The sequence below is a fragment of the Hesperophylax consimilis genome, chromosome 12, assembly GCF_061612785.1.
Source record: "Hesperophylax consimilis isolate HC1 chromosome 12, BYU_Hcon_1.0, whole genome shotgun sequence".
Classification (NCBI taxonomy): domain Eukaryota; kingdom Metazoa; phylum Arthropoda; class Insecta; order Trichoptera; family Limnephilidae; genus Hesperophylax; species Hesperophylax consimilis.
In genome coordinates, this window is record NC_142847.1 from 35,334,024 (window position 1) to 35,354,719 (window position 20,696).

General features: G+C 35.1%; 1 protein-coding gene across 1 annotated transcript in view; it reads right to left on the reverse strand.

The window, feature by feature from the left end:
* Hel89B (histone acetyltransferase 1) overlaps positions 1-20,696 on the reverse strand; it is a 90,312-nt gene that overhangs the window by 54,774 nt on the left and 14,842 nt on the right. The window contains exons 2-6 of the mRNA XM_089637603.1: positions 11,749-11,804; positions 10,372-10,549; positions 6,598-6,661; positions 5,588-5,737; positions 2,867-3,048 (exon numbers count right to left, since the gene is read on the reverse strand). Of these exons, the coding sequence (XP_089493729.1) occupies positions 2,867-3,048; positions 5,588-5,737; positions 6,598-6,661; positions 10,372-10,549; positions 11,749-11,759 (585 nt within the window). The 5' untranslated portion in view covers positions 11,760-11,804. The remainder of the gene's footprint in view (positions 1-2,866; positions 3,049-5,587; positions 5,738-6,597; positions 6,662-10,371; positions 10,550-11,748; positions 11,805-20,696) is intronic.

Consider the following 20,696-nt stretch of genomic DNA (forward strand, 5'->3'; position numbering starts at 1 on the left):
TTTTACAAAAATCGATTTATTTCCATCACTAGTATACGGATTGCCATGATTTAAAAAACAGAGTATCGATAATGAATAACGCTACGCGTCTGTATTCAAGAATATCGATGGAACGTAGAGTTGCATTATCTAAGCCGATTGAATCTGTCATCTTGTTCGTTCATAATTTATTTCGTTTCTAAATAATTTATTAAAAATATTTTAGTTTGGACGGTTAATATTTTGAGGTGACTAATAGTTTTTAATTATATTTCTTCAATATATAAAGTGTTATTTCTTTATGATACTCAGAAAAAAGTACATTTTTCAAGGCTTTGAAATAATTGTAAGCGATTTTTACATATTTTTGACGTTTTCATAAAATGTATATTTAGAAACGCAAATATTTACGTATTACAACACAATGCGATAGTGGATTTCATAATCTTTCCAAAACATTTTTTAGAATGAGGCTACGTTTCCCAAAACGTAAGTTATGAAGCTTTTAGCAAAACTCGTAAATAACACAAAAATTATCACGTTTTGACAGTTCTCAAAGGAACACATAGTAGATAAAAGTCTTTGTCTGAGAGGTTAAAGTGACAATCGACGACTATCAATAACGATCTGGAGTTAGCCTATGGAACATATTATGTAACAAAAAAATTAGCTGATATGTATCCGGTATTACTCGTGTTTGTGAATGGTTTGGAGAAAACTTTAGAGGCTGTGAATTCTAGTGTACCTGAAAACTGTATTTATTTTTAAGGTGGAAATATAGATATTATTCTAAAGTATTTAAAAAGTTTATGTTTCACTTGATCATGCCATGTCTCTCTTGGGCATCCCCGACTTCCACGATTCACTACTGTATACCACATTGTTAATATTAAAAAACTACATTATATCGAATTTTATTTGACTCCGTATCTCATTCCATAGCAGAGATAATGCATTAAGTCTTCCTCGGGCGTTCCAGACTTCTTCTGCCATTGTCTTCAATAATTAAATATTACAATTTGAGGTTTTACTCATTAAGTTATTCCAAAAAATAAAATTATTTTCTTTACACTTTGAGAATGGAATATTAGGAAATCACTTTTCCAACTGTCGGTGAAAGTTCCTACCCAAGTTACATAACGATTTATTTTGTTTGGCACCTTCCATTTTCAAAGGTATGCATATAAAATGTTTGTGATATAAGTTCACCAGGGAGTTATAACTTCGATTGAAAACTGGAACCGAAATATTGTGACGTCACATGATTGCTAACTATATCCACCAATGAAAAACTCTGAAAGTCTATAGAATAAACTTTTTTTTAGTTTTTCATTGGTGTAAAGTATAATAAATAGGCTCCGAATTAGAATTTTCCTGTCTATATATTGGCATATCTATGGTTTTTTAGAACCAATTTGCTTAATACACAAATCCCAAAGTTATCGATATAGTGAGTGGTTTATTTATGATTGAATGTAACTCGATGGATGAAGCAGTGCCCACAATATTATATGTCGGTATAATTATGTTATTATGGAGTATAGCAATAAATAAAAAAATACATAACATGAAAAATTATGTATCCACATTTTCAAAATTGATTATTATTATGATTTCCTTGACATTTACAGAGTCCTAGACTTGCCAGAAAAAATATTATACTTAAATACAGTATTGTATAAATAAAAACATTATTTCAACACAATACAGCTAGGCTCTTTGAAATATTGGTGGGTAAAACTATCTTATTATCAGAGGCGGTTCCTCGGTACGTGCATTTGTGCATTGCACTGCTTGTCTTCAATCTCCACATAACAAATTAAAACGACATCTGTGCCCCAGTGATCGATGTAAAAAATTCGTAATTCCCGTCAGGTCATTATTTGAGCTATCTTCTAGTAAAAAAATCCCGCGCAAGAGCAACCGGTCGTGCATACCCCGATATGCACAGAACCAACTTTTACCATACTACTAAAACAGCATCGGGCGGTATCGAGACAGCCCGAAGTAGCCGAAACGGTGACATGAGCGAGACAGATTACACTCTTAACGTCAAATTACGTGTTAGAGCAGTGCAGATACATAACCCATTCCGTGCATTATCGAAGTGCTTTGACAGCGAGTGAATTTTGCATCACTTTGATCATGTGTAATCCAATGCGTTTGGAATGGATTCGCTTAGAAATACTAATGTTCAATGTTAACGCAACAACATTAACACATTGGAACTCGTTCGCGGTGAAATCAAACGGTTTCGCTATATTTTCAACGATGAACTGTGTGTCCTTTATTTTCGAGATAATTTTGTATTATTTAATCAGTTATTTTACAAGTATAACTTAGAAGATAGAATGAATTGCAGTAGGTGTTCCCATTCATTAATTTGCTCCACCTAAATTACAGACTAGGTACATTTTAAAAGTGAAATGCACTGCTTGTAATTACAGTCACGGGCCGCGTCTGCTTATTATACTTAAATACAGTATTGTGCAATTTAAAATGCATTTTATTTGAGTGGACTGGGTTATAAAAAGTAAGAAATAATTGTTATCTCTCCCAAATGTCAATCCACTGAATAATAACCATGGAAACGGTCTGGCGTTGCCGCCATCTTGGCAGCCATTTTTGTGCTACCGTTTGGACAGAGTTTTTTTTATTGATATGCCAAGTCCTCCCTTAGCGTATTTTATTTAGTCATTGAATAATATTGACTAAACATAACCTAACCTTTTTGGCCAGAGATGATTAACAAATAATTTAAAAATTGGAACCAATAGTGCGGAATACAACACGGCAGACCAAAGAACCAGAGTAAGACTTTTGTTTAAAACATTTTTTTATTCTCCAGTTGACCAATGCAGGCAAATGATAAAATGCATCCACTTACTTTTATAAACAGCTTCAGTGGATTAGGTCCTGAAACAGGTGTGGAAGGTGCAGGGGATGCCTGGTACATGAGGTCTTCATTAGTGAACACATCGGACATGTCCATACCCAACTTGGAGGCCATGTCTAGTCCCAGTCTTGCATTTAGAAGCTGTCGCTGTCTGGCTAATTTCTCACGCATGTCTGCAAGAAAAACAATCAATCATTGAGTTATATTGGATTACCATCGGAAAGCAGAGAGAATGGACCTCCACACAACTCGGTTTTGACACATGATCACCATCATATATATGCTGTTCTGTTATAGATACCTTCTGCATCTTCACATTCATCATCGTTCCATCCTCCTTTTTGCAACCCCAAGGAGTTGTAGGCGTGCTTGGTTGTGAGCTTGATCGACCTCCTAATAACGCGAACTCATCAACTTGCTCTAAGGGATCTCTATTCACAACCATACTACATATTATCGAATAAAGCAAACACTTTGTGGCTTGATATATTTACTGTCCTGAAGAAGTTTGAGATCAACCGAAACCGGTCGATGTATATAATAAAATAAAGTGGTTTAAAACAAAAAACTTTTTCATTTTGTATACTACATATTTTTGAATCCCAATATTTATACGGAAACCATTGCAAAGCCATGATTAGTATCAAAGCCAGGTTCCCATAGGGCGTGAAAACGAATGTGTGCCATGCTTTCGTACTTGCTGGAGTGACCCCACCAGTGATGCGTTGTGGACTGTTCAAACAGACTGAAGTGTCAATGAAAACTTGATTCAGTTGATCGTGGAAAGCCGACTATGAACAAGGTACTCGTTTGAGTGTGTGCTGTGGTGGGTTCGGTTTTTGGTGCTATTTCAACAGAAAGGATGCCGAGGAAGGCGATGCTTGACATCTTGCATCGGTAGAGCCGAATTCAGGACTGAAGATCAAACACGTTTGATTTGAGGCGTGAGCTGTCAGACTACCGTGACATCAGCGGCATCACCATTTGTTTAACCCGATATGCTTTATCTTAAACCACAGTATTTCAACTTCCACTTTTCCTCAATCCTGGAAACTTACCAAGGTTAGCCCGATACATAAATCTGGAACAAAAACGGAAGTCCAGAACTATAGACCAGTAGCGGTTCTGTCAATACTCCCAAAAATTTTTGAAATGATAATTTGCGGAAAGCTAAACAAACAAATTAAATTGTTTCTTTGGGGAAACAAACACGGATTTCTATCAAATAAGTCCACCGTCTCTAATCTTCTAGAACTCTCACAGAGAGTAGCAAGAGGATTAGATGCTCAACATCAAACTGATGTGATCTACACGGATTTCGCCAAGGCGTTCGACCGAGTAGATCATGACGTACTGCTACGAAAAATACATAGAATTGGTTTCGACAAACCCCTCCTAAATTTTTTTGTCACGTATTTAAGGAATAGGAAACAATATGTTTGCATCGACGGATACAGTTCTGGAGAATTCTCTGCATTCTCTGGAGTGCCACAGGGGTCAAACCTAGGGCCTCTACTATTTATAATCTTAATTGATGACGTTCAAGAATGCATCAAACATTCCACTTGCCTGCTTTTTGCTGACGATCTAAAATTACTTAAGAAAATTTGTGATGGTCAAGATTGTGTCAAATTGCAAACTGATTTAGATTCAATTTTATCATGGGCTTATGAAAATAAATTATTTTTTAATACAAAAAAATGTGTCGCTATGTCGTATACACGTTCGAGAAACCCTATCAAATTCGATTATTGCATCAAAAATGATATATTGTCAAAAGTAAAATCCATCAAGGACCTTGGGGTAGTCTTTGATCCCAAACTTACGTTTTCGGACCATATATTGCAGTTGACGACATCATGCTACAAGCTTCTCGGATTTGTCATAAGACTCTGCAAACAATTTTCCAATCCCGAGGCAATGATGACTTTGTACAACTGCATTATAAGGTCTAAAATTGAATACGCCTCTGCTGTATGGGCCCCATACCAACAAAAATACATTGAAAAATTAGAACAGATTCAAAAAAAGTTTTTGAGATACATGTCTTTGAGAATGCACGGAGAGTACCCGCGATTCATGCATCATGAAGATTTGCTTAAAATATTAAAATAAAGTCTCCACTCGAGGAGGAGTGGGGCCCTTGCAGTAACGGCGTACAAAATTCTTAATAATTTAATAGATAGCCCATACCTTCTGGAATGCTATAAGTTGTTCGTACCGAACAACTACAGCCAGGGACGGCACTATGTTCTGCTATGTATCCCACGTGGCAGAACGGACGTACTGGCTTGGCATAGCATGACACGAGGTATGGCGCTGTTAAACAACGCCTCCAAGACTATCGATATTTTTAATAGTAGCCTTGAAGAATTCAAGAGGCGTGTCAATGCCAAAAATCACTATTTATAACTTGTTATTATTATTCTTTTTTCTTTCATTGTTTCGTATCATCTACATGTAGTTAATGTTACATGTGTATTGTAAATGGACACACAGTCTGTAATACACAAAAAAAAAAAAAAAAAACCCACAACAAATAGTGTTTCACGCCCCATGGGGATCCACCATAACACAGTGAGTGATATCTTTAGCAAGAGGGTGAAAATTACTTTTCACCAACATTTATTTGAAAACATTTATTTAATAAAAAATATAATTGTGTACATGGAAATAAATAAATCTTCTCATCTACAAAATAAATGAACATACCCATTCCTAGGATAGAGTCATCCTCCAGGTCGTACTCCTTCCCCTCAGAGCCCATGAGGTGTGCGCCCTGCGCCAGGACCTTCTCAATGTCAAAAGTGTCGAAGCGCAGTCGACCAGTCTCAAATGTTTCACTCTCCGCAATCTTCTCATCTACAAAATCAACATAACAATAATTAGTTATAATACTGACAATTATTGAGGTGCAAAAGATGAGGAAATTCTTATTATTATAATGATAAAACTTTGAAAAAACCTGGTAGGTTTTTATTTATTCCTATACTTTTTTGTGAGACACCTTACAAGAGCTCCCTGTCTGTACATTGTCAAGAAATGAGAACTATGTCACTACCGGCTGGGCAGCATTGTGAGGGGGGTTAAGGTAGGGGCTGTAGGAAGGGATTTATTAATGCGGCTCTTGAAGAGGCCCGTATTATATGACGGAGGAAAACAGATGCCGGTAGCTCGTTCCACGTACGAGACAACTTAAACAAAAACACATGAAGCCAACATTAACTGGGAACAGGTGTTCCGCTCGAGTCCGTTGAGTTTCAAGCACGTAAACCGGTGCACTGGGGATCAGTGCTGCTAGCGCATTAGAGCAGGCTCCATTGAAATACCTGTAGAACAGATTCAGCATGCCTAAATTGTGTGTGTGCATTAGAGATGGCAATCGGTCGATTATTAGACGGAAAGCCCTTCTCCTTTGCACAGAAGTATTTTGGGGCTCCAGCCCGGAGGTGGCTCCCAAATTCAATTACTGGGCGTACTTGAGATTTGTCAGGGTTAGCAGATGGTCAGCATTGAAGCATCTGCTGGCCCTATACAAGCCCTACACACATAATATGTAAAACTGATAAGGAGATTGTCAGCACAATGGGTAGGATGCTGGAAAGGAATTAATATTTTTTCAAGGAAATTTATGTTAGTTAGTTAAAAGATTTGCTGTGATAATAGAAGAGCAGAAAACAGAACAAATTGTCATATTTTATGAACAAATAAATTTTTCTTACCTTTGGCAGTTTCAGATGCAGGCGGGTTCCACTGGGGAACATTCTTCAAGATTGCTTCAATTGCCTTCAAAGAAACAGAATAACATAATTATTAACTAGTAGTTATGAGAACAGTAGACTTAATTCAGAATTTGAAATATGAGATCGACATATATGACGTTTAATAAATAGGTCCCAATGGTCAAGTTGGTTAAGACGCCTCATATAAGTTCCATTCCCAGTTTCATGTTTCATTTATATTTATAGTATTATCTTCTTCTTCAATGATTTACATTTTTATTTATATAGATAGATATAGAATCATACAATTTTTCCAAAGAAACGTCACTTCTTTTTTTGAAACTTTCTTCAGGCAGGTAGTTACCATAGTATTGAAAATGTGTGACAAAGAAAGTTCAAAACACAATGATTTCACATTTGAAAAAAGAATCTTTACTTAACACATTTCTGGTGGGTATTTATTGCGCGGGTGCTACGCTGTCTCCAGGCGACAATAAAGGTACCGTGCGAATTTCTTTTAAATCGTTATATCTTCGAAAATAATAAAAATATTTAAAAAAAATTCTATTCTATAATTACTATACTAATAACGATTAATATAGAGAAAGGCAAAATTGTAGATGGGGATGAGAGTATATTTAGAAATTTCCAAATTACTAGTATTTTTTTTTATATTAACTCCACACAGGAGGCCCTGAAGAAAATAATTTCCCTCAGGGCCTATGTCATCTTTGAGGATGCTGTGTGGAGGGTCTTTTTGTGGAGAGGAAGGAGTGAACATGGGTCTTGAAGAGTCCCATGTTGTAGGAGGGAGGAAACACAGAGGCCGGCAGTTCGTTCCACAGCCGAGCTGTTGAACTTAAGAACGAATCGTAGAAGCGACCCGTTCTCATGTGACGAAGTGTCAACTGTGAAAAGGGATGAGGTTTATAAGTATTTAGGATACCCACAATCAAATAGATTAGACCATACTAGTATTAAAAATGATATTAGGATTAAATTTCAAACTAGGATCAGGAAAATTTTAAAATGCAATCTATCCGCTAAAAATTTAGTAAAAGCAATAAATACTTGGGCAATACCTCTATTAACGTACTCATTTGGCATAATTAAATGGTCTAATACAGATTTAGATAACTTAGAAAGATTAATTAGAACTACGCTAACAAAGTTTAATTGCCATCATCCAAATTCAGCTATAGAACGAGTTAATTTACCTAGAAATTTAGGAGGTAGAGGTATAGTCAAAATAACTTATTTGAAACATAATCAGGTAGAAATGCTAAGAATTTTTTTCCATAGGAAAGCTCATAACTCAGAAATGCACAAAATAATTTGCAAGGCAGATAGAAATATTACACCTTTAAATTTATACGATGAGAATGCCAACATTTTTATAAATCCCAACCAGGAATTATTAGATTCCTGGTCAAATAAAATTTTACATGCAAAACACTTCAATTATCTTAACCAAACGTATGTTGACAAATTTTCGTCAAACAAATGATTGAGTATTGGAGAGTTGAGCGCAGAAATAGAAGGATTTATGCTTGCCATTCAGGATAGAGTGATTAATACTAAAAATTATAGAAAGCATATAATCAAAGATACAAATCAAATTGATGATTTGTGTAGAAAATGTTTGGCTTTTCCTGAAACTATAGAACATATTATATCGGGATGTTCTATATTAGCACCGTCCGAGTATACATTTAGGCACAATCAAGTTTTAAAAATAATTCACCAAAATTTGGTAATTAAACATAACTTGATTGACTGCCGTAATATAGTACCATATTATGAATACGAACCAAATTCATTTTTAGAAAACGAATTTTATAAAATATATAATGATAAAACTATACCAACAGACCGAACAATTAGTCATAATAGACCCGATATAGTTTTACATGACAAAATTAAAAAAATAATTTATATCATTGATGTCACTATTCCAAATTCCTGTAATATTCAAAAATCTGCTAATGAAAAAATAAGAAAATACACAGATTTAGGAAATGAAATAAAAAGAATTTGGCATTCTCAGACTATAAAAATATTTCCATTCGTTATTTCGGCTACTGGCATTATACCTAGCTCTCTTTTTAATTAATTTAGGCGTATTAGATCTATCAAAAATTTTATATATAAAGATGCAAAAGTCGGTCATTTTGAATACATGTAGGATAACGAAAGATTTTTTTAAATATTAATGTTGAGGGATCAGTAGGATTTATACGCCCTGTTAGAAGTTCTACCGAGCAGAACCCTCTGATATGAAAATATCTGGAGTCGGTGAATTATTTTCCCATTTGATCTCTGGTGAGTTGACGTGTTGTTCTTGTATTGTTTTGTATTTATTTTACTTATATAATGCACTTACATAATGTTGATTGACTAGATGATCATTTGTGGAAAAGTGTGTGGAAGGGTTTAGTTTTTCCTATGGGGAAGATTTAACCCGGACAATAAAATCGGAAGTTTAAAAAAATTTATACCCAAGCTATAAAAGTACTAAACGAAAATTATTTGAAATGCAACTTAATTAACCACTCAGAACATTAGAACGTCAAAAGACGTAAATATGATAATAGCAGTCAAGACATTAGAACGTCTTTTCACGTAAACGCGCGAGATTTTACAAAAATCGATTTATTTCCATCACTAGTATACGGATTGCCATGATTTAAAAAACAGAGTATCGATAATGAATAACGCTACGCGTCTGTATTCAACAATATCTATGGAACGTAGAACTGCATTATCTAAGCCGATTGAATCTGTCATCTTGTTCGTTCATAATTTATTACGTTTCTAAATAATTTATTAAAAATATTTTAGTTTGGACCGTTAATATTTTGAGGTGACTAATAGTTTTTAATTATATTTCTTCAATATATAAAGTGTTATTTCTTTGTGATACTCAGAAAAAAGTACATTTTTCACGGCTTTGAAATAATGGTTATCGATTCTTACATATTTTTGACATTTTCATAAAATATATATTTAGAAACGCAAATATTTACTTATAACAACACAATGCGATATTGGATTTCATAATCTTTCCAAAACATTTTTTAGAATGAGGCTACGTTTCCCAAGACGTGAGTTATGATGCTTTTAGCAAAACTCGTAAATAACACAAAAATTATCACGTTTTGACAGTTTTCAAAGGAACACATAGTATATAAATGTCTTTGTCTGAGAGGTTAACCTTGTAATATGTTATATGCCTATCGGTATTTGCCCATACCTGCTTTCATTAAATAAGCCCGATATCTCTCGCTTGCTTGCATATATGAGTTGAGTGGGGTGTAACATAGATAGAGATTCGAATCGGGTTTCACGGTCATAAAAACCCTCATTCCAGGAATTGAATTATTACAATAATGAATAATATACTATCCTTATGTTGAAATACCGATGTAAACGAAAGGCACGAAGATAAATATAAAAAGAAGACTTGCATTACGATACGATAATTGTGTACATATAGTTGGGACCTTTACAAAGAGATTGGTATATAATATTCATATAAAAACATTGAATACTTCCGTCTCTTCTGCCAATGAATTTAAGCATCTATCGACCGAACGGGTAGAACTACCTTTCCCGGCCTAAGTGTGTTAACCATTAAAATGGCTAGAAACATTGAAACTCTGTCGAATATGTACTGATAAGTCAAACAAAACAAATTTATGGCAAATCCACTATAGTGTGGATTTCCACTATAGTATGGATTTCAACTATAGTGTGCTACCAACAGATGTATACCTGTCCAGCAGCTATCCTGGTCTCCCAGGCGGGGGATCGCAGATAGCAGTAGACGCGAGCCAGCAGGCGGTGCAGCTCATGGGGACGGAGGCGCTGAACCTCCCCTAGCTGCTGGGCGGCGGCGCGACGAGTCACTCCCGAGGATCCAGATTCCAGGAGGACAAACAGCCGCTCCAATCTTTAAAAAACATTCAAATATTAACAATACAACTTTATTATCACATTTTAAGTGGATATACTGAGTTTGCATTTCTACACTACGACACAGATGCGTAGGATCTGACGCAATAGTACTATAGATGCATGGATGTGTCAAACATTATCAGTACTATGAAAGAGCAGTCGGAAGTTTGATTGTAATAAAATTTCCTAGAAACATGAATAGATTTATTTGCTTTTCTCAATGATTTTGTTTTTTTTATACAGGAGGTCCCGAGGAAAATAAATTCCCTCAGGTCCTATATCATCTTTGGGAATTCAATGCAGGGTCTTTTTGAGTAGAGGAAGGAGCGAAAATGAGTCTCGAAAAGACCCATCTTCTAGGAGGAAGGAAACACAAAGGCCGGCAAATCTTTCCACAGCCGAGCTGTTGAACTCAAGAACGAGTCGTACAAATGGCCCATTGTCAACTGTATTGTCAAAAATCAGAGGCCCAATTTGGCATATTTGTCGACTATGCAACAGTGCCGAAGGGATCAATGGTGCTAGTTCCTCGAAACATCTTTCATTAAAATACCGGTGAAATAAGGACAGCTTTCCTAAATGAGGCCAGTTCTCTAAATATTACAATTAATTTATTGAGATAGGGGAATCTATAGACTGGACTGCCCGTTTCTGCAGAGAATCAAGGTTTTTTTTTTAAATTTCGGATCTCCAGACCAGAGGTGGCTGCCAAACTCAACAATGGGGTATACTTGCGATTTGTACAGGGCCAGCAGTTGTATACTATTTAAGTATCTGCGGGTCCTGTACAGTGTATACAGACATTACTTCCAGCTTCCAAGAGGTTAACTTGACTCTGACTTTGCAGAAATTCAAATGTATTATTGTCATTAAATGGCAATTCAGCGCCGTTGACATTCGAAAGGTCGCCATTAAACTCCGATTCTAGGAGTGTTTCAGCTTTATAAGCTGAGAAGCTGATCAAAATATAACAAGCTGACAAGCTTAAGAACATGATGTTCTCTTCTGCTGATCACAATTTGTTCAAAAGCTGAAACCGACTTGTAATCAGCATTTAACGGGAACCCTTCAACTGTTCAAAAAAAACAAAATGGCGCTGAATGGCCATTTCATGACTTCACACATAATCTTTACTAAATACCTACCTTCATTATATTCATAAATATATAAAAGTCAGAAGAAAATAATACTAACCTGGAGGTCATCCTTATTGCTAGTGCCTACTTTCACCGAGAACCACATTAAATGACCTGAAATCAAATAGAGAAATAGTTTATTATCATTTCCGTAAAGATGTATAATTCAAGGAAAATTTGTTGAGAAATTGACACAGTATTGTGAATCTTTTCAAGTGACGAGAAAGCTAAAATTTCTAATTTACATTCTAATATCATATAATGAACATCTTAACATTTTTCGGCTATCTCAGAGAACCGGCTGAATTAAAAGGTTCATTATAAATTAATTAGCGAACATAAATTATAAATGAAGAATATGAACATGGAAAACGAAAATAATAATAACAATTGGATAACTTGTTCATCACCGTTTTTGTGAAAAATCACCTCAAGGGTGATATGAGGGTAATTCCAAAAGTAATGTCTCCAAAGCCAGGGGAAGCAGGGAATCTTTTCGTGCTGCTTTTGGCAACACATTTGTGTTTGTTGCTTCCCCCACTCCCAAAAAAACCTAAGTGCACCTCAATAGAATGCTGGATCTTAGCTTGGTAGACGTTTGTAATGGAACTCATGTAAGCTAGTGTACTGATTGAAATTCATCTTCAATTAACGGAAATGTATGGCGAGTCGTACATAGATGTCAAAAGAGTCTGCAAGTGGTGTAGCGAGTTTGCAGCTGGTCGTACTGAAATTGAAGACGAAGAAAGAAGCGGGAGACTGACATTTTCCAACGAGTCTGCCGAGGACAGCTAGATCAGCGAATCATTCAGGATGATCTCTACATTTTGGTTCCTGAAGTTTCCCATAGCAGAAGTCATAGGATTTTGACAGGAAGCAAGCAAGGTATGCAATATTGGCACATAACCAGCAAGGAAATAAGCAATATCGGAAGGTGTGCACAAGAAGCGTTCCTTAAATGCCACCAGAAGACTACAAATGCTCTTCAGCAACGACGACAAGGTGGAAGATGGTTCAATGCTTCCTCAATGAACTCTGCATTTTGGTTCCTGAAGTTTCCCGTAGCAGATTCATAGGATTTTGACAATATCGGAAGATGTGCACAATGTGATGGGTCCCTTGAATGCCCCCAGAAGACCACAGATGTGGTTCAGCAACTACGACAAGGTGGAAGATGGTTCAACGCTTCCTCGATGACACGGCGGCGAGCCGGTATGACACGGATATGCAAAAATTACATTAGCGCTTACGAAAATTCATCAACTGAAATTATCACAATTATCTGTATAAATGTTTGTTTTTTTCAAAAGTAAGACAAACATTCCCAGGTTGCGAATAACCTGACAACATTTTTAAATCTTCTACTACCACCACAGTAAGTGGAAAATGTTGCTTACGTTGTGATGTTGAGGACTTAGCCAGCCGAGGAATTGAACACACTACGCCTACCAAATGCGATGCCAACTCAGCCAATAATCGGTCTTATGTTATGGACCGGACCGATGTTATGGTAGTATAGCTGCAATTTCCATTGTTTTAATTGCATGACAGATTAATTATCTATATTTCTTATTTTAAAATTCTTAACATTTGGGAAGATAGGTATAAAAAAAGGTTATTTAAAGAGTAGTTAAATAATGTACCGTTTTAGAAATGTCATTCAACAGTCATTCTAGATGCTTAGTTTCGATTAACGGTACCGTAAACAATGAGCAGAACATTCGAAAGAGAGAGATTAGTCGCTTCTGCCAGCGGAGGGTAGCTCGCAGTCGCAGTGGTGTGCGTGCAATACTTTTTCTTGTTTCAAAATGAACTGACTGGTGAAAAAAGTGCGCACTCTTCAATATACATATGTACTCTATACTCAGAGATGTGCTTTATTTCAAATAAATCCATTTCAAATGGAAATGCAAAATGCAAAATGGGTATTTTCCATTTTGCATTTTAAATGCTTTTCTAAAAACCATTTTGCATTTTGCATTTTAAATGCTTTTCTCAATGCATTTTCCATTTTAAATGCTTTTTTGCAACATTCTTCCTACTATCTCCACTCATCTTTTTTTCATAAGCCCCAAATATCAGTCGGTCCTCAACCTCGCTATGAGAGAATAATTTCCATTTGTCAAGTTGCTCCCTGGTAGGAGCCCTGGCAATTGAGTTTTACCATTACAAAAAATACTGATTCAAATACTGAACATGACGCTGTAATATTAAATGTTAGATAGCAGTTTCTATGTTTTTACGTTGGCAACATTAGTCCCGCGCAATTTTTTTGTGGTTTCATAATCTGTAGTCGTGGTGTTTTTGAATTTACCATCATGTAATATGTTTGTTCTACATTGATGTCCATTATTAAATGACAAAATTGTTTAAAAATTCTATAATTATTTTAATTGTTTGACCTGAGAAACCATTTTGCATTTTCAATGCATTTTGAAAATAGGTATTTTGCATTTTGCATTTGAAATGCTTTTCTAAAAACCATTTTGCATTTTCAAATGGAAAAGTTTTGACCCATTTCCATTTTGCATTTCAAATGGTTTTGGGTACCCATTTTGCACATCTCTGTCTATACTACAGGGTGTCCGGGTGCCAAACTTCAGGAGGTGATTCTACATGATGGTAGAAGTAAAAAAGATAAATGCCTTTTTAAATTAAGAAAATTGATTTTTCCACACAAAGAATTCAACTTTTTAACCTGAAAACTACCTTAAAATGTTGGAATTTTAACAAAAGTTATTATACTTTTTTACTTGTATTATCATGTAGAGTAAGCTTCCGAAGTTAGTGCACTTTAACCCTAGACTTTTGTACAGCAATAAAGTTAAAATATAGTACATATTTGAAATTTCAGATTAAACAGACATACATGCTGACATATTCACTACTAGTTACTAAGGTTACAGAAGTTCATTGTATTACATTTTAGGTTTGAATAGCACAAAATCATGATGATTAAATTAATTGTACGTTATTTTATCATTAAATTGCTAATTTATTATTTTTTTTTATTTCAGTTGCACGGCAACATTCCCTCATCCCTTTCCTCTCCCATCCCACTCCAACGCCAAAACCTGTTTCCCACTCTATCCGTCCTGTATACTTATAAACACATATATTCTTGTAATATGCAATATATAGGTTTATTACATTTGTTCTACTTTAAATTTTTACTTTAATTTTTATATTTTTTTATACATTTTACTTAGTTCAGCTTTTAAATTTGTCACTTAGTTCTTGTATCGAACATGAAAACATGATTTTATTGCATTTAATTTTGATTGCGACTAAAGTTGAACACCTGCATGTTTGATGACCCCTTTTCCAAATCATAATATTTACCAGTTGAAAAATCTATCAATCTGTTACCAGGCCGCAAAAAGTCTGAATCTAACATGAAACAGTTCGATAACCCTATTTTCTAAAACGAAATCAAAATATTGACAAAACCAGTCGCTGGCGAAATTATTATTCGCACCTAAAAACACCTGCGTCTGGAACGTAAACAATAATAGCAACTAAAACACAATATTGGGGCAGTCAAATTTCAAAAATTAACACGAGTGGACGGAACACCTCCAGTTAAAACGCGATCTGTTAATTATAATTTAAAAATTATAAACTCCTGAGTATCAACTGAAATCTGTAGTCGCTTCTGTTTCTCCATCACGGCACAATCATTTTAAAGATTACAACTATTTGCAACGAGCTGTTTACTGCCGGCACTCTATCAGCTGAGCCAGATGAATCTGTCATCATTACAATAATGGGGCGTCTCCGTGTGCCGGCTCTTATAATCAAATGACCATGCCGCCGCTGAATACCTGCTGGCCACCGACTGAACTGCCCACTGCCGCTGATCACCTAGAGGCTGGCCAATCCCTGCTGCATTGATGCTGACAACCTAGAGGCTGATGAATTCCTCCTGGCTACCGACTGAACCAGCCACAGATGCTGACAGCCTAAAGGCTGACTAATACCTGCTGGCTACCGACTGAACTGCCCATTGATGCTGAAAACCTAGAAGCCGGTCAATTCTTTCTGGATACCACTGAATTAGCCATTGATGCTGACAACCTAGAGGCCAGCCAATTCTTCCTGGCTACCAACTGAATTAGCCATTGATGCTGAAAACCTAGAAGCCGGCCAATTCTTCCTGGCTACCAACTGAATTAGCCATTGATGCTGAAAACCTAGAGGCTGGCCAATTCTTCCTGGCTACCGACTGAATTAGCCATTGATGCTGAAAACCTAGAGGCTGGCCAATTCTTCCTGGCTACCGACTGAATTAGCCATTGATGCTGAAAACCTAGAGGCTGGCCAATTCTTCCTGGCTACCGACTGAATTAGCCATTGATGCTGAAAACCTAGAGGCTGGCCAATTCTTCCTGGCTACCGACTGAATTAGCCATTGATGCTGAAAACCTAGAGGCTGGCCAATTCTTCCTGGCTACCGACTGAATTAGCCATTGATGCTGAAGCCCAGAGGCTGGCCGATTCCTGCTGGCTACCAATTGAACTGGCCACTGCTCCAGCAGTCGCCTACGCCATTTGCTGTATCGTATGGCGCGATGATGTACAATGTGCTCCAATCTGAAATTATCGCTGAAAGAATTCCGATTGTCTCAGTTTCCTATCTGTGTTTTAAATCCCAGTTGTATTGAAATACATATAACTATTTCTTGTGAATTGGGTTGGCTGTAAAAAATAGGAAGTACCTATAAGCTACACCCCTTTGTACATTCTGTATACCAGTACAATACTTATAATTAAAATGTGAATTTTGATTCGAATCGTCTTTTTTTTATGATGATTTGGATAGAACACCTCACGGTGTTTTACTTATATCATTGCCCAGGTTGAAGACTGATTATTTACAGTCTTTTCTTGTGCAGGCAAACACGTCCCGTACAGTTCTGCTTTTTATATTTTAGTCTAAATTCACTAAACGCTATATTACCAACTCAACCATCTGTGAACATTTATAATTGGTCTGTTTCTTTTCCATTCTCCAAGGTATATTAAATTAATATTAAGACTGTTTATGTTCCTTAAAATAAATAAATAAAAAAGGACTCCAATATTGTAGGTACTTGAAATTAGATATAAATCAATAATAAAAACAAAATCTCACAGGAAAGAATGCAAATAGACCATACAACATAAGTTCATTGTAAATTGGTTTTTACGTTTCTATATTTACCTAACCGGAAAAAAACCATATTTTTAACTCATTTCACTAGTGGATTTTAAATACACACATTACGTAATACATACTAACAATTATGTGCACAATACTAGAAAAAACATAGTTATTTTAAATGCCAAATTTGGATTCCCCTTAAGAAGTTTTTTTTGTCCAGTCCTTTGGAAAACTTCTTAATAGAGTGTAGGGTAACTTATAGGGAGTTCACATCTCCCGAAAAAAACAATAATATGTACAGTTCCCCACATTCACGTGCGACTGGCAACATTACAACCGCGAGATGCCTCACGCGGAAACCAATTCACTCTCTCTCCAGTGGTCTAGCCGCCAGTTTAGCCCTAAATCTCCTCTAACGTACGCGATCTGTTTTGTTCAAAAAATTATTGTAACATGAATTTTGTTAAAATAAAAACTAAATTGAAAATATTCGAATTCTCATTTTTACACACCGAGAGTAATCACGAAACCTTGGATTCTGCGGATCGGAGAACCACAGAATCATTCAACCAACAACCCATTTAAATTGGCGATAATCACAATCCTCCAAAAGAGTTTTACTGTATGTATACAACCAATGGCTCAAATGGATAAGCGAAATAAGTATTGTTTTTTTAGAATATTAAACATTTAAGCATGCATGCAGTATTTATTTTCCATTTCTCCCATCTATTGTTTTCTCGCATTCATTGTTTTTTTCAAGAGGTCCCTTCAAAAACGATAGATAAATATGTAGATATATAGAGGTTCCACTGTACACAGATAATTTGCATAATTTTTAAAACATTGTATAAAGATTAAAGTATTACCCATTCAGTTTTACATTTTGTTTAATTATGTATGACTTTATATTGCATTAATTATTGTTGGTATATTGCCCTGATAAACCTACATTATTAACATAATTGGCGGGCAATTACTAATACAATGGGCTTTGATACAAAGTAATACGATTATTGGTTTAATGCAGCGAGAGGGATTGACCATAGGTCGGCCAACTGTAGCTCTTTTAATATAAATATTAGTGACCGACCGAAACTAGATTTTAAGCCGAAAACGAAACATATTCAAATATGTTAATTGTTTTTTCCATAAATATTGCATTTTGTCATTATTATTATTGCTTTATTTTAGTGTATTGGCCTGGTATATCAGTCGGTCTGTATTCTCGCTATGCACGACATTCCTCGCTCAAATTTAAGCGGCCTAAATGGGCCGCTCAAGCCTTGATAAGTAGCAGAATAGTTCCTTTTTAAGACGCCGAGGCACTAGCAATCACATGTCGATCATTTGATGTTTACCCTATATAAATAATTGCATACTTACATTTTATCGAAATTTACGAAACTGTCCAATTTTATCAGTATGGACTTATATATTTATCATACGATGAGGAATGACAATGTTATTAATTAATAATCTATCTAAAATAGTCTGGTAAGGGATTTAATAAGTTTTAACGGCAGGACAGTTTGTTTTCAGTGGTTAGTTAGTTACAATTTCAAGAACAGTGCACTGACACCAGAAAAAACAAATATGTATTTATTTTTGGAATAACTTTATTGAGTAAAACCTCAAGTTTTAATATTTAATTATTGAAGACAATATTAGCGATTTCTAAACGAAAATCTGAAACAGAAAAATCAGAAAAGGATACGGTCACATCTAGTCCTGGTTTCGAGTCCTAGATGTGACCGTATTCTTTTCTGATTTTTCTGTTTCAGATTTTCATTTAGAAATCGCTAATATTGTCTTCAATAATTAAATATTAATATTTGAGGTTTTACTCAATAAAGTTATTCCCAAAATAAATATTCATCCTAGACTAGCAGAAAAGTCAATAGATGTCGCACATTAGAATAAAAAATTAAAAAATAAGATAGGTTTATCTAAAAAGACGCTGTCTAGATTGCATTTAGTTCGGGTTGAATCTTGCGATCATACATAAAGATAGTTGCCAGTAAAAATGTGCAGTGAAAAAATGAAGACAATGTTGGTAGTTCTTATTCGAAGTATGATACAGTTAAAAGTGACCGAGGGGGATAGGGTCCCATTAGCTCAGTGGTAGAGCGGTGCCCCGGCAAGGCAAGGGTCCTGGGTTCGAGTCCTAGATGTGACCGTATCCTTTTCTGATTTTTCTGTTTCAGATTTTCGTTTAGAAATTGCTAATATTGTCTTCAATAATTACAAATATGTATTATTTCAAATTAGTATCCTCGCATACAGTTTCCTAGCAACATGCGGATTGAATTGGGGAACTTTATCAAAAAACCAACTCATAAATTAAACCCGCCTAAAACATATGACATTTTGAAAGAGCCGCAATCTCGCAATGACATTAGACAGCCTAGATGTACCACTCATAGTAGTTTAGTAGACAGTAGTTTGGTTTAACAAAAAAAATAAACACATTCATCTATTAAAATCATAGGCAATAAGTGTATCGCTGATATCTAGGCTTACAACCTATATGCGGATTATGTTCCAAGCCGTGCTAAGCTCGACATTCCAACCAAGCCGAGATTAAAATCAATTCATATACCGGGACTTGACTATTTTATCATTTGAGCTTAAATCCGTCACCAAACACATTAACCTCGTTTCTTTATGGTGGGAAACAACTATTATGACTGTTCCAATAATTATTACATAAATTGTAAAATAAAAATACATACATTAAATAATTTAAGAAAATAATGTTGAAAAACACCTATACCCTGAAATTAGGCATTTTTATTGCTAAACTTGTAAAGAGTTCATTAAAGTTTTAGTGTTAAATAAAATGCAAACGAAATAAAATACATCAATTAAATGAGTAAATTGGATTACTTTTAGTGATTTTTGGTTTGTTGTTAACAGTTTTTCGATGTACGCTACAGGTACTTAAAATAAACTACAAAAATACAAAAGATTTTAGAACTCTTAACCAGAGTTTACAAATCACTTGTCTTTAAGGCGGTGCCATACGTAGTAATGCAAAATCATATATTTTTGGTTTGAAAATTTAGTCGCCTAGAAATGTTTCAGATGCTTTCATTAAATACTACGAGTAGAATACATCTTGGCCTTTGAAATAATCGAGTATTTTTTAGATAAGTCTTTTTATAAGCTCAGAAAAAAATAATGTAAAGGCCTATGAAAACTGCTTTAATGTTCAAAATCTCCTACTTACGAACCCATTTTCGGTTATGATTTTATTGTATAATGTGGCAAATTAAGTTATTTATAAAATGATCGAAAATTTTTTACATATTTATGCCTTAACATCCACAAAATAAAATAAAAGGCACTTTTTGGCCATGTTTTTTTCTTGCATAAATCAAAACAGGCGCGGATGGTGTTAAGCGGGAATTTAAACCTTATCGCCATCTACGTAAGGGTTGTTGTTGATAGCGGCTCAATTTAAAATATTACACAACATAGTGCATCACCTTAATAGTCTTTATGTTAGACAATAACTAATTTTTATTTAAAAGATAAAAACTTTGACAAAAATAAATAAAATTAAAATATATATACATACAGTGAAACCTCTATCTATTGGTTTTAAAGGGACCTATTGAAATAAACGATGAATGCGGGAAAACAATGAATGCGGGATTAAGAGGACAAAACACAAGGAGATACGATCCAGTAAAGATACCTTCCTCCAATCTGCATAACCGTTGGTAGATTAAAATTATAAGAAGAAAATAAGTTTTAGATGTAAATAAATGTATTTATTTAAAAAAATACAAAGCTAAACAGAACCAAAATTTGTTTAAAGTTTATTGCATTGTAAATACATAATCTTTCATGGACAT